Genomic DNA, 13065 nt, shown 5'->3' on the forward strand with positions numbered 1-13065 from the left:
ACTGATATGCGCCGCTACCTTCCGAGACCATATAACGGCGGCGGATATGCTGTGGGATGCTACTGTTCCGGAGAGCCTGTTAGTTTGCGTTCAAAGTTGTTCAGACCTAGTTGCAAACACTTTTTCACGGGAACGGTCTCCTCCTTTAAAATCTCTTTTCTAGAAAACCTCAGAACTAACGTGACGCTTGCGTGGCTTTGCCGCTCTGCCTCATGTTTGGACCACTAAAAGTGACCGTTACAGGACCACTTCTGGGTCGACCCAGGTCCGTCGCCGGGACGTGGAGCGCGTGGGCGTCGCTAACCGGCTGATACCTTTAATATCGTAACTCAAGGTTTGTGCGGCCACTAGGCATGACAAGCGATGCGGCCTGTTGGCTGTCGGGCCCGTCTATAGTTGTAGTTCGCTCGAACAAGACCAAAGCTCGTTAGCGCCAATGATTCGGCTGGTTAAATTCTGTACCTGCACAAGTTTTTCTTGTCATCCATTGCAAAATGGGGGACTGGGATCAGTGGATCGTGTAGGTTCTTGGCATGAAGCAGTCGGAGCAGCCACATGTTATAAAAGTCTCTCACATGTTGTTGCGGTGCCTGCCGGTCAGAAAAAGAGCGGAACAGCTCGGGTTTTAGTCCTTGGCACTTGGCCATTTATGTGCCGCTCATCCGCCGTGATGGACACTCGATGCAAGCTATCAATCAATTGGGTCATCTAATCTTATCAGATTTTGCACTAGCACGAGCTCATCAGCACGTTTATTCGTGGCATCGAAGCCCTAGTCGGCAAACAAACCCGCTGACAGTGGGGGTTCGCCGATGGAACTGAGGGGCCAGACCTATGTTGTCAGCGACGAACATGGGCACAAAAACCGTCGGGAATAGAAAAAGAAGGCAGTCCCGCGAGTTGCTCTGGTCGAGTTTGCCATTTCGAGCCCTCGACATCCGATACGTGCCGTGCTCTAAAAAATCATGGCTGGCTTCTCCAGGTTCCGACCGGGCTTTCGCCGAGCCACCACCGACACAGCGCCCCAGGCCGTCGTCGTACAAGAGTTGACCAAGGACGAGAACGGAGATGCTGATGCGGCTCAAAACGGCGCCGGGCGGCCAAATGGAGAGCCACTGGAAATTGTTGTTCCCAGCGAAGATGCCCAGCGCGGTGTCCAAGACGTCGAGGCCGTAACACTCACGTGGTCAAAGAAGACACTGGCAGCAGTCTTCTTCTGGTAGGTCTCTAATGCACGCAGTATTCGATCTTGGCTGACTTTTGGCCGTAGCATGTTCATGCTGTACTTCGTTAATGCGTTCCAATCGGCTGTTGTGGGCACCCTGATACCCTACGCAACGAGCGACTTCGAGAGCCACTCGCTTCTCACTGTCATCAACATTGTCGCCAATGCCATATCTGCGGCAGTATACATCCCTCTGGCCAAAATTCTGGATCTTTGGGGCCGCGCTGAGGGTTTCTTGCTCATGATTGCCTTTGCTACATTGGGCTTAATCCTGATGGCTGCATCGGACGGCCTTGCTACATTTTGTGCAGCGCAGGTAAGGTTACTATTGTGACTTTGTGTTTGACTCCAGATAGCTTTCGACTCTGACACACCGACCAGGTCTTTTATTCGGTCGGCTTTGGTGGTATGACCTACAGCATCGACGTGATAACTGCCGACACATCCAAGCTGCGCAACCGAGCGCTGGCTTTCGCTTTCACGTCTTCTCCCAATATGATTACGGCTTTCGCGGGCCCGAGGGCGTCTCAAGAGTTTCTTGACCACGTCAATTGGCGATGGGGCATCGGGTGCTTCGCCATCATACTCCCATTTGTCGCGTCGCCCCTCTACATCCTCATGAAGCTCAATCTGCACAAGGCGGAGAAACAGGGGCTCACCGCTCGGGCAAAGAGTGACCGCACACTGCTGGAGAATATCTGGTATTACACGTTGGAATTTGATGGTAAGAGATTGCCCTTGCTCTACGCAAATTTTGACTGTTATACTCATAACCTGGCAGCTCCCGGAGTTATACTCTTTGCCGGAGGCTTGACCGTCTTCCTGTTGCCCTTCACTTTAGCGAACACCGCTCCCGACGGGTGGTCTTCCGGTTACATCATCGCCATGATTGTAGTGGGATTCATCGTGCTCGTTCTCTTCGGTCTCTACGAGTCATTCTTGGCCCCGGTGCCATTCCTCAACGCCAAGCTTCTGACTGACCGGACAGTTATTGGCGCGTGTATATTGGACGCAACCTATCAGGTGTCCTACTACTGTTGGAACACGTACTTCACCTCATTCTTGCAGGTCGTCAACAACCTCACCGCCGCGGAGGCTGGCTACGTCTCGCACACGTTTGACGTGGTGTCGGGTGTCCTTCTGTTCGCCGTGGGTTTCCTGATCCGCAAAACTGGCTACTTCAAGTGGCTACTGTTTGTCGCAGTGCCTTTGTACATCTTTGCGCAAGGCCTCATGATCTACTTCCGGCAGCCCAACGGTTACATTGGCTACATCGTCATGTGCCAGGTGTTCATCTCCGTTGGCGGCGCCATCTTTATCCTGTGTGAGCAGCTTGCTATCCTGGCCGCTGTCGAGCACAGATACGTCGCACCTATCATGGCCCTTCTCTACGTTGCCGGAAATGTCGGCGGAGCAATTGGAAACACTATTTCTGGCGCTATTTGGACCAATACGTTCGAGAAGGCGCTTGAGCGAGATTTGCCCGAGTCAGCCTTGCCTGACATCGAGGACATATATAATAACCTGGAAACGCAGCTCGCATACCCTGTCAATGACCCTGTCCGGTTGGCAATCCAACAGGCCTACGGCTACGCTCAGACGAGAATGTTGGCGGCGGGAACTGGCATCATGGCGTTGACATTCATATCCGTGCTCCTCATTAGGAACATCAATCTAGCCAAGGTGACGCAAACCAAGGGCACACTGTTCTAAACCATCGAACACTCATTCTGCTGGCAAGTTTCTCAAATATAGCGTTCCAGCATTGGGAGGTGGACAATAGTGTATTGGCCTCGGCAGTCCAGCAGTGGAATAGGTCCCTGAGTCGCCCTGGAAAGGGGCAATCCCAACAGCTTCCGTACAGGAGTTGATAATAAAGACCTGATATCGCCGCATGTCCTTTTGCGTTTGAATTGTCGAAGGGGTTTATTGAGCAGCACTATGTGCAGGTGGCGTATAGAGTGCCATAATGTAGCAAGGGCGGCAGCGAAAACTTCGGGGTCAAGAACCTTTGTAGGACGCCGTACATCCCTGAGATAATGCCTTGCCAGAAATCCCTCATTCGCCAAGCAGACCTCCCTTATACACTATTAGGCTCAAGCAGTGATCCCTACCACAGCAGCTAGATACATGAATTTCTCACAGACCTTCTATGTGCGTCCCGATCACGCATTGGGGTATCGGGTCGAGACATGGAGCACCAACTAAGCTATCCCACTACAGTCGCGGGTATTATCGCGAGATACTCTATCGAATACAGAGAATTTCTTACGTATGATCAGACCATCGGAGATGCAGGCGACGGGCAGCACAATTCAGATAAGCCCCTGGGGTGTCTCGAACCATGGGGAGAGCCAGGCTAAAATTTAGACTACGAACGCTGCACTGCACCAACCGTTCATGCCTCCAATGTCAAGGGGGTCTCATGGTCCAGGATATTGGTGTGGCTGTTATGGCAAGCCGGTTGTCACATTTCCATGGTCTGGTGGGTGGTCAGACCGGGCCGTGCATGAGATACGGCTTCTTGACCCGATAATGGGCCAAGATTCCTCTGTGCCTTATTGCCGCCTTCAAAGGGACTTTTATTACTATACACGATCGACCCCAGGATCCAAACGAGCTAAGTCGCGCTTCGGGTGCTTCCACGCCTTCGACAGCTGCTCGGTTCCTCACAATCCGCTCAAGGGGGGATATCTGAAAGGTCCATTTGTCTCAGTGCTTGGAGCTCTTATATTACACTACCTCTAGCCCTATTCATGTTATATGAAAGTCTCATGGCATCTATTCGGCGTCGGGGGGCTGACTTTGCCAGAAAACGCCGCCAGGCCAGCAATCACGATGTGCTCGCGAGACTGCACAGAAATCGTGTCATGCTCGCGAAAGCCTAATGACGAATAGCTTGGATGCAACTCTGGCCTGCAGGATCTTTGGCTTCGTATATTGGCGCCACGAGGTCATGCGGCCCTGCCAGCGGGGTTGGGGAGCGCATTAAGATGGCCTGGACAGGGCAGGGGAAGGACTTTCGTCGCGGACCCTCGCGGCACGGAAAGATGGCGGGTTACCCCCGCCAATTGCAAGGGAGTCCATCTGGGGTGCAGTTCATGTCGGTGGGAAAACAAGACGGCCGGATGAATCCATAATGCCGCCTCTTGCCGCCAAGTTGGTCGCCACAGGGACTTCAGGCTGGTCCATGTCGCATCGGACGACCCCAACCTGCAAACTCGGTTACACCCGCAGCTGGCAGATTCCTCCACTAGAGCAGGGCTGGTGAATCTATCCAAAAGTGCCACCGCGATTCTGTCTAGATGTGAATGTACCCCATGGGGATAAGTCTGGGGCGTTACGTGATGAGATGTGGTCGAGCTTGACGGAGTAGGGAAAGTCGCGATGGAGGAGTTGGAGTTCAAAACGAGCGTGTTCATCATGATGTCGATGATGACATGACAGGACCCAGGTGAGCGTTGCAGAATCCGACAGTAGGTATCCCGTCAGCCCAGTATAAACATTTCTGGCGCTACATGCAGGGAACTCTTGAAGTCGCCAGCCACGGGGGACAGCCCATGTCTCGTATAGGAAAGACAAGCCCTGAGCCGATAGTGCACCTTGCTAGAGTCTTTGACCATTGTCTCATTATCGCAAGGTATTGGCCTTCCTAGTGGCACGTCGGTGCCGATAAAAGGAAGCTCCTGTCTTTTGCGGTTAGCCTTCGAAGGCGCTTCCCGGAACTTTCTCCTTAGCTTTGGGCCCAGATGGGTGTGCCCGCTAATACTTACGGCCCCCGCCATGCCACCACCACCACCCTTACCCACATACCGATGAAACTACTAATTACAAGTCGCCAATGAAGAGTACTGTACTTACACCATGCCTACCGTTGCTCGATCCGGCTGACCTGCCAGAACTGCCTCGGCCTGGCGCCAGACGTAGAACCTTCCCCGACGCGCGCGCATTCAACAGCCCGTTCTGTCTAGGAGGAGAGGCCAGTGGCGGATCGGGCGGCGGACTTCCCGGCGCAAATATGGGGAAGGGCAAGCTCCGACCACGGGCCCAACCGTGCCTCGTGGGTCAAGGATGGAACAGCAGCCAGTGCTACGTGTAGTCATTACTGCCACGTCGTATACGAGATCTGGGGGACCACACAGCAGGCTATTGGCGTCATGATGGCCGCTGATCAGCAAGATTCATGCCAAAGCGATTGTCATCGCATGTTGGCACATCAATTTAAAGCGGCAGGCTAGCCCCTTTGCTTCCAACGTGGATATCGAGTCCTCGGCAGTCGAGAGCGCACTGACGGAGCGCCTCCCAATGCGCCTCGCGTCGGGAATAGGTGGGTCAAGACGCAAGAGGCGTTCAGCCATCGGGGATTGAGGCAGGCACTGGAGGGGGTAGCCACACCAGATGCCGGCTGTGCCGATGGCTGCCAGGCCGTCTTGGCGGGAGGATGAGCGTTAGTACGGAGCACTTATTAGTGGTGGCCATGGAGGCGAGGCGGCGGCACAACATCGGGGCATCAAAGGTTGACATGACATAGAACCAACAGCATGAAGAATATCCGGCCGCAGGATGGTGCTTGGCACATCCTGAGAAGCCGACCAACCGCCCACACCGTTTGACCGTCTCCCCGTGAGATGAATACAAGGTACTTCTGGGGATGGGGCCCAAGGTCGGTGACGCAGACAGTGGAACGGGTGGTGGTTGGTATGATCGTGTCTCACCACGCCATGTTGGGCGCCTACCAGAGCTGCGTCGGGGGGGAAGGGGCGGCCGCGGATGCGGATGCGGACATGGATGCAATCGTCAACGCATGCGGGAGTGACCCTGGATCATTCGTCTTGGACGAGTGCACCTTCACAATGGAGGCGCGCAGGTATTTGTGATGACAAGAATGACGAAGAGCACAAGGTCTGTCTTGCACATGCAGCCTTCGTTCGTACTTTTCGGCAGACGGGAAACGCTCCATCGGGCCGCATGTAAATGAATCAAATTGACGCCTTGATTGTCATGTTTGGAGCCTGCCGTCTTTGCGTCACTCACCCTAGAGCTGTTGGTTCCAACATTCGTCACGCTCTACCGACAGTCATGACCATCACGCCATTGATAGCGAATGAGGTAGTCACTTTTTTTTTAGTACGACAATGAGGTTTCTTGGCAAGGGTCGTATTTTTATCCAGGCCGATGTGTGCATTTCCCCAACGAGAAGGACGAGATGCTGAACCGGCCGAGAGGCGCGCGCCCAACACTCCGATGCGGCTGCCCGGCGGCTCTACTTGTGGGAAAATGACGACGCGGTGAGGCCGGCCGGCCGCGGCGCCGCATCTCTGGATCCGCATCTGTATCTAGTAGGAGGAGGAGGGGTCCAAGTGTCGGAGATACTACTACGTAACTACTGGGTTGCTGGGGATGAGGAGGGCACAGGGAGGGAACTTTGTACACGCGACAGTTTGCCAAGGAACAGCTCGCCCACCCGCCAGGTTTGGGGATGCTTTGCTGGTGACACATGCATCTGCGGACCACTAGCGGGCGGGCGGGAGTCAGTCAAAGTCCTGTCTGTCTCGCACGCGGGCTCGCAAGCGCTATCTCGAGTCGTGTGCGCCGCGCCGCACGCGCGGGAACAAAAGTTCATGCGCCTGCTTTGTCCAACAAGACACGTCCGCTTATCAAACCGCGGTCGGAGGGTGGTGGCTCCCATCCCCAGCTGGAGTGTATCCTTCCACTTGCAGTGAGTGGGTGGCCCAAGCCGGAGACCCTCGCCTCCGATAGCTGCTAGTACTCCTAGCACTGGGGGTGGAGGCGTTTGGTGGAGGGGCATGGCAGGCCCGCGTGGTTGCAGTTCCGCTTTCGGTGGCGATCCACGTCTTGGGTGACAATACAATCCCCCGGCCGCGGCTCCGCGTCTTGGAGAATAGGGGTGGTGCGAGTGCGACGCCAGGGCCTTTTGGAGTCCACATCTGACCACGCCCGGACGGGCATAGCATCGAATGGGGGCAAAGGTTCCCACGAGCAAACGGGAAGGCGGCATACCATCGCACAGACCTGACGACTTCACGTTGATGAATAGCGAGCGAGCGCGGGGCCGGACTCGAAGTTCAATCGCTCCCAAACATCTAGGTAGTAACTTAGTAGATCGGGGCGCCCAACAAGGGGCCGGCCGGCCGCCGCCTGGGCGCCGCCTGGGCACATCCGTCTCTCGGCTGCCCACCCCTCCCCATATTCGTGGTGTCGCACACGCCCCTGGTCCGGGCTCGTCGATCGCTTGTGCGATGTCGCGGACGAGAGCGGTGTTCGCAGAGTATCATCGCCAGGGCCGCCCCTGCCAAAGCGCTGGATGTCATAAACCGCTAGATCCCGCACCAGTCTGTGCAACGTTCTTTCCCCTTCTCCTTTGTCTCTGCAGCGCACATCGTCAGATCGATCACCGGACCGGACCATATTGCGACCAGCACCCTCCAGCTGAGAGGTGCTGTGAGACAACTACCCGCCGCCGCCGCCGCCATGGGCCTCAAGGACAGACTCGGCGTCCGCTCGCGCGAGACGACCGACGTCGACGCCACGGCTGCTACCACGGCCACGGGCGCTGAGATTCTCCCCAGCGTCTCTGCCAACCATGACCCTGACCGCGAGCTGCGCCGCTTTCGCAAGCAGCACAAGTGGGATCCTTTCCTCGACATTGACAAGCTCGACAACATTGATGATGCTCTCGCGTCTGGCAATGCCGAAAAGGAGGCGGCCATTGACGAGTCCTTGATCCAGGAAGACTCGCCGTACCCGGAAGTACGAGCATCGGTAAGTTGACGACCAGCTCTATCACGGAAAGAAACTATATCTGACTAGCGCGATCTAGGTCCCTCCCACCGATAAGGAAATGCCCGTCAATACGCTCCGTGCCTGGGTCATTGGTAGCATCCTTTGCACCATTGTGGCAGCGTGTAACATCCTGCTCAACCTTCGTCGCACGCCCATTTCGATCAACTCTACTGTTGTTCAGTTGATTGCCTATCCGTACGTCTTGTCCTCTTATAGCAATTGGTAAATCCATGAACGGTGGGGCGTGCATTGCTAACCTTGATAAAGGATTGGTGTCGGATGGGCCAAGTACATGCCCGACGCCTCGTTCAAAGTGTTCGGCGCTACGATCGAAGTGAACCCTGGCCCGTTCAACGTCAAGGAGCATACAATCATCACGATGATGACTGCCGCAGGCAGCAGCATCAGCTACTCCATCGACATTCTTCTTGCACAGGAGATCTTCTACAAGCAATATTTCAAGTGCGTTCCCCACTGCGCCTATTAACCCCCGAGGCTCAAGCTGACCACCTATGGCGCAGATGGGGCTTCCAGATCCTGCTCATGCTTTCGACCCAAGCCATGGGATTTGGTGTTGCTGGAGTAGCCCGCCGCTTCCTTATTTGGCCATCGTCGATGGTGTGGCCGGCGACCCTGATTACGTGCACTGTCATGTACTCCCTGCACGACCATAGGGCGTCCGACCCCTCCCAGACCAACGGCTGGAAGATTGGACGTTATAGCTTCTTCCTGCTTGTCGCTCTGCTGACTTTTGCGTGGGAGTGGTTCCCCTTGGTTATTGCCCCCTTTCTTAGCTACTTCATGTGGGCTACGTGGATTGCGCCCGAGAACGTCGTTGTCAACCAGATCTTTGGCGGCAATACTGGTTTAGGTCTGATTCCGATCTCTTTCGATTGGGCCAGTGTCACGGCCTTCTTGAGCAGTCCGCTGCAGACGCCTGCCTTCGCTATCGCCAATGTTGCCGCCGGTCTCTTGCTTTCGACGCTCGGTGCGATTGGTCTCGCCTATGGCGGACCCGAGTTCTACAGATACCTACCTATGAGCGCCAACCAGAACTTCGACCGCTTTGCACAGCCGTATAACACGTCTCGCATCTTGAATGCGGACTTCACCGTCAATGAGACCGCCTATAAGGCGTATTCGCCTATTCTGCTAGGGCCGACCTTTTCCCTGTCCTATGGCCTGTCGTTCGCAACGCTCATCTCTACCGTCACTCACGTTGCCCTCTTTTATGGATCCGACGTCTGGAATCGCGCCTGGGACTCCAAGTATGAGGAGCCTGATGTCCATCTCAAGCTCATGAGACGGTACAAGGAGGCACCCGAATGGTGGTTCGCCTCCATTTTCGTGGTCAGCTTTGCCTTTGGCATGATTGCCTGCCAAGTCTGGAATACCCACCTGCCGTGGTGGGCTTATATCATCTGCATCCTTATTGGCGTTGTCTTGTTCGTTCCCATTGGCATGGTCCAGGCTATCACCAACCAGCAGACCGGTCTGAACGTCATCACCGAAATGGTCATCGGCTATATGCTCCCGGGACGTCCCGTTGCTATGATGCTGTTCAAGTCCTGGGGATACATGCTTTCATACAACGGCTTGACGTACATTTCCGACATGAAGGTTGGCCACTACATGAAGATCCCGCCCCGCAGCATGTTCGCCGCTCAGGCGTTTGCTGTGGTGTGGCTGTCTTTCGTGCAAGTCGCCACTTATAACTTCCTCCGAGGAAATATCAAGGAGATTTGCACGCCTCATCAGTCACAAGGATTAACCTGCCCCAACGCTCGGACGTTCTACAACGCTAGCGTGATTTGGGGTGCCATTGGACCGAAGCGAGTCTTCGGTGCGGGTGCGATGTGAGTGTTTTTTCTTCGAAGACCCAATGCGTAGAGAGGCTAATAAGCGTGCAGTTACTCTTGGACGAACTGGTTCTGGTTCATCGGTTTTGCTATTCCTGTGATCCAGTTCATTGTCGCCCGGCGCTATCCCCGCAGCTGGACTCGATACATCATTGCCCCAGCCATCTTTGGTGCTGCTGGCCAAATCCCTCCGGCCACACTCTATTTCCTGTTGCAGTGGGTCATCGTTGGCCTTATCTTCAACGGTTTGATCCGTCGCAGGTTTTTCGGCTGGTGGAGTACGTGCAGTTCCTCAACCTCCCGCCACATGCGTCGTCGGACGAAACAGCTAATCATCGCACAGGTCGCTACAACTACGCCATGTCGGGTGCACTCGATATCGGCACAGCTCTGTGCACCGTCATTTCGGGTCTTGGTCTTGGACTTAGCGAGACAAGCTTCCCTGACTGGTGGGGGACGCTCGTCTGGCAGAACACGCTCGATTATAATGGGACTGCGGTCACAAGGCAATTCATCGAGAACGTGACGGAACCCCTGGGCCCAAGCAGCTGGTAGATGGACATGAATATCTCGAGACCTTGCTGGTGGCAGCTTTGATCTAGTTTCTAGCTAGTATGGAGAACGAATATGATGCCCTGAACCAAAAGCCTCGTGTCCATTTCATGTTGCTTTGCTAGTACCGTACCTGACGTGGTAGCCCTGATTCGTCATGCTCCGCGTCCCACTGCTCCAGCTCAGATACTGGCACTTTGACAAGACGATGCGTGTTGGCACCGTCATTGTCAATTTCCAAGATTTCCGTCCGAATTTCATACTTCCTCCACCTTGGAATGAGGTACATCCACAAGATATAGTAGACAACACACAGAAGCATTCTAAGAAGGTTAGTTGAGTCTTCCAGTACAGCCGTCAGGCTTTTGGAGGTAGTGGACACTTACACGCCGATTCCTGTGATGCAGTAGGTGGCGTAAAAGAAAGAGACATCACCAGCGTATATACCACCCTTGGGTGGCCACCACGGCATCACCAAGATGTAAACCTGAATCAAGTTGAAAAAGATCAAGAACCCATCCCAAACGCGGAATTTCGATGGCGGGAAGTCGTTGCGACTGCGACGCCGGCGCACTAGCCATAGGCCGACGGCCAAAGCGGAATGGAACATGGCTTCGGGGTAAGTCTTGAGGCTGACGACGAACTGGAATGCGTCCCCGGCCGGTGGCGCGGCGATCATGACAAATGTCATGGCCCATTTGAGGACGTACGGCCCCAGAGGGGTTCCAAATGGCTTCGTCGACACCCAAAATGGCGTGAAGGGCAGGACCCCCTGACGCCCGATCTCGCGGATTAAGCGGGATTGGCCAACCAACACGGCGAGAAGATTGCCGTATGCACTCAGCAATACCAAAACATTCAGGGCGGTCTCGGCGCCTCCCTTGCCGAAGACGGCTCTGAAGAAGATGGATGCTGCAATCTCCTTGGAGGCTCCGAACTCAGCTTTGTCAACAGCCGCGAAGTAGGCTATGTTGCAAAGCACGTACAAAATGGCGACGACTAAAATAGAGAGTAAGCCGTGTTTTTTTATGGTGGGGATTGGATTCCTTATTTCGTTGACCACGTTGAAAGCGTTGGAGTAACCAGTATAGGAGAACACAATGCTGACTAGAGCCGTAGCCAGGTCGTTGCCATTGTTGGTGGTACCCTGGAATGAGTCGTGGAAGTTATGTCCAGGATTGGACACCCGCGAAACGTGGCCACCCAACACTACAAAGCCAGTGATGCTGATGAAGACGAGCGTGAGTATTTTCAGGGCACCCAGGACGTTGACAGCCCAAAGGGAGTACTTGTTGTGGGCAATGACACCTGCGGAATGTCAGCCACAAGTAAACACGGCAGAAGGAACGACGAACAGATGACTGCCAGGGTGTAAGCAGCGATGGCCACACCCTTCATCTGCCAGTCCGTCGGTGTCTGACCAGCAATGCGCCACAGATACCTCGAAAGGACAACGGCGTTGCTACTACTAAACGACAGAACGACGGACTGGACAGCAAAAGCAATGGGGAGAAGAAACCGTGGCCGGGGATATGCTTGTTCAAGGTACACCACCTCGGAGCCGCTGCGGTTGGGGAAATAGCTGGCATACTCGAGGTAGACGCCGAAGCCAGCAACGGCCATGACCGCACCAATGGACCAGTAGATGAGCGATAGGCCGACTGACCCCGTTGCTTTGAGGATGCTACCGGGCACCGAGAATATCCCTGTGCCAATCATCTGGTTCACATTGAGAAAGATGATGGTAAGGGACCCGACATGGTAGCCGAGAGGCGAGGTAGACTCGACCGGAGCGCCAACGGCCTCTTGGTAGGTTGCTCCAGATCCGTTACCGCCCTTGACTCTTGTAAAAGCAAGGCCGCCATCATGAACGACTTCAGGTTGGCCGTCTGTGTCGTACGCGTAGTTATCGCCTAGCTCGACTGTGGCGGACTCGGGACTAGACTTGCGCCGAAACGACGATAGCCGAAGGGTCATTGCCACGAGTGCAGGTCAATGCGACGCTTTTTTGTCGTTTTAAAAGAGAGCCTGGGCCTTAAAGAAAACTATAGGCGTCGAATTAAAGTTTTGACCAAGGTAAGGCGTATCAGCCGTTCTTATGGGTTGTATTTTGACGGTGTTTGGACGTGCTGCCCCCCCTTCTAAAGTTCCAACGCTAAGGTCTTCTCTCATAGATGCATGAGATGTCGCAACAGTAAAGCTACAGCTGCGCCACCCTTCCCTGCCCCAGTGTGGCCAGGTTCCATATTGGCATCCCATGTTGACATCGGTGAGGAACTCTCAGTTGCCCCCACGCATCATTGATGTCTTTGTCCTACGTCCTCGCATTCAAACCAGGTCCTCATGCAGTCACTTAAGCACAGTAGATCTTTTGGGCCTGCGTGATGGTGGTTTGTATATGTCTATCACGCGCAACATGAGTCAGATCGAGATATTTGCGAGGCGGAAACAAGTGCTAGGAGTTACGATGCATGGCCCTTCTACCGCGACGAAGGAACACCTCCCTACCAGGATCTTCCTTGGCCAGCTCCACTGCAGGTCTGGTTCAGACGGTGGAATTCGCACGGAGTCTGCATTACCACTGCACTGATTGGCCCCTGGCGTTCGAGCCTGCGATAACAGACA

At 54.7% G+C, this 13065-nt stretch overlaps 3 protein-coding genes across 3 annotated transcripts; 2 read left to right on the top strand and 1 right to left on the bottom strand.

The window, feature by feature from the left end:
- Positions 1–936: 936 nt before the first annotated feature.
- Positions 937–3104, top strand: JDV02_004730 (uncharacterized protein). The gene is made up of 4 exons (XM_047985963.1): positions 937–1219; positions 1271–1541; positions 1607–1949; positions 2007–3104. Exons 1-4 carry the CDS (start codon positions 966–968, stop codon positions 2936–2938), a joined length of 1800 nt encoding a protein of 599 aa, XP_047841943.1. The 5' UTR covers positions 937–965; the 3' UTR covers positions 2939–3104.
- A 4258-nt stretch (positions 3105–7362) lies between these two features.
- Positions 7363–10534, top strand: JDV02_004731 (uncharacterized protein). The gene is made up of 6 exons (XM_047985964.1): positions 7363–8008; positions 8067–8224; positions 8297–8491; positions 8551–9885; positions 9940–10166; positions 10232–10534. Exons 1-6 carry the CDS (start codon positions 7718–7720, stop codon positions 10441–10443), a joined length of 2418 nt encoding a protein of 805 aa, XP_047841944.1. The 5' UTR covers positions 7363–7717; the 3' UTR covers positions 10444–10534.
- JDV02_004732 (uncharacterized protein) lies at positions 10458–12417 on the bottom strand (the record flags this gene model as incomplete). The annotated part of the gene is made up of 3 exons (XM_047985965.1): positions 10458–10763; positions 10827–11748; positions 11796–12417. The coding sequence occupies 3 exons, from the start codon at positions 12415–12417 to the stop codon at positions 10562–10564; spliced, it is 1746 nt and encodes a 581-aa protein (XP_047841945.1). The 3' UTR covers positions 10458–10561.
- Between the last annotated feature and the right edge of the window lie 648 nt (positions 12418–13065).

Source organism: Purpureocillium takamizusanense, chromosome 4 (genome assembly GCF_022605165.1).
Source record: "Purpureocillium takamizusanense chromosome 4, complete sequence".
NCBI classification, from domain to species: Eukaryota; Fungi; Ascomycota; class Sordariomycetes; order Hypocreales; family Ophiocordycipitaceae; genus Purpureocillium; species Purpureocillium takamizusanense.

What these genes read in the sequence shown, in the direction of transcription:
- JDV02_004730 (XM_047985963.1), top strand. Translation starts at nt 966, where the DNA reads ATGGCTGGCTTCTCCAGGTTCCGACCGGGCTTTCGCCGAGCCACCACC. An exon ending in CTGGCAGCAGTCTTCTTCTG is followed by an intron (nt 1,220 to 1,270) that starts GTAGGTCTCTAA and finishes TTTTGGCCGTAG; the next exon opens with CATGTTCATGCTGTACTTCG. An exon ending in CTACATTTTGTGCAGCGCAG is followed by an intron (nt 1,542 to 1,606) that starts GTAAGGTTACTA and finishes CACACCGACCAG; the next exon opens with GTCTTTTATTCGGTCGGCTT.
- JDV02_004731 (XM_047985964.1), top strand. Translation starts at nt 7,718, where the DNA reads ATGGGCCTCAAGGACAGACTCGGCGTCCGCTCGCGCGAGACGACCGAC. An exon ending in ACCCGGAAGTACGAGCATCG is followed by an intron (nt 8,009 to 8,066) that starts GTAAGTTGACGA and finishes AGCGCGATCTAG; the next exon opens with GTCCCTCCCACCGATAAGGA. An exon ending in GTTCAGTTGATTGCCTATCC is followed by an intron (nt 8,225 to 8,296) that starts GTACGTCTTGTC and finishes ACCTTGATAAAG; the next exon opens with GATTGGTGTCGGATGGGCCA.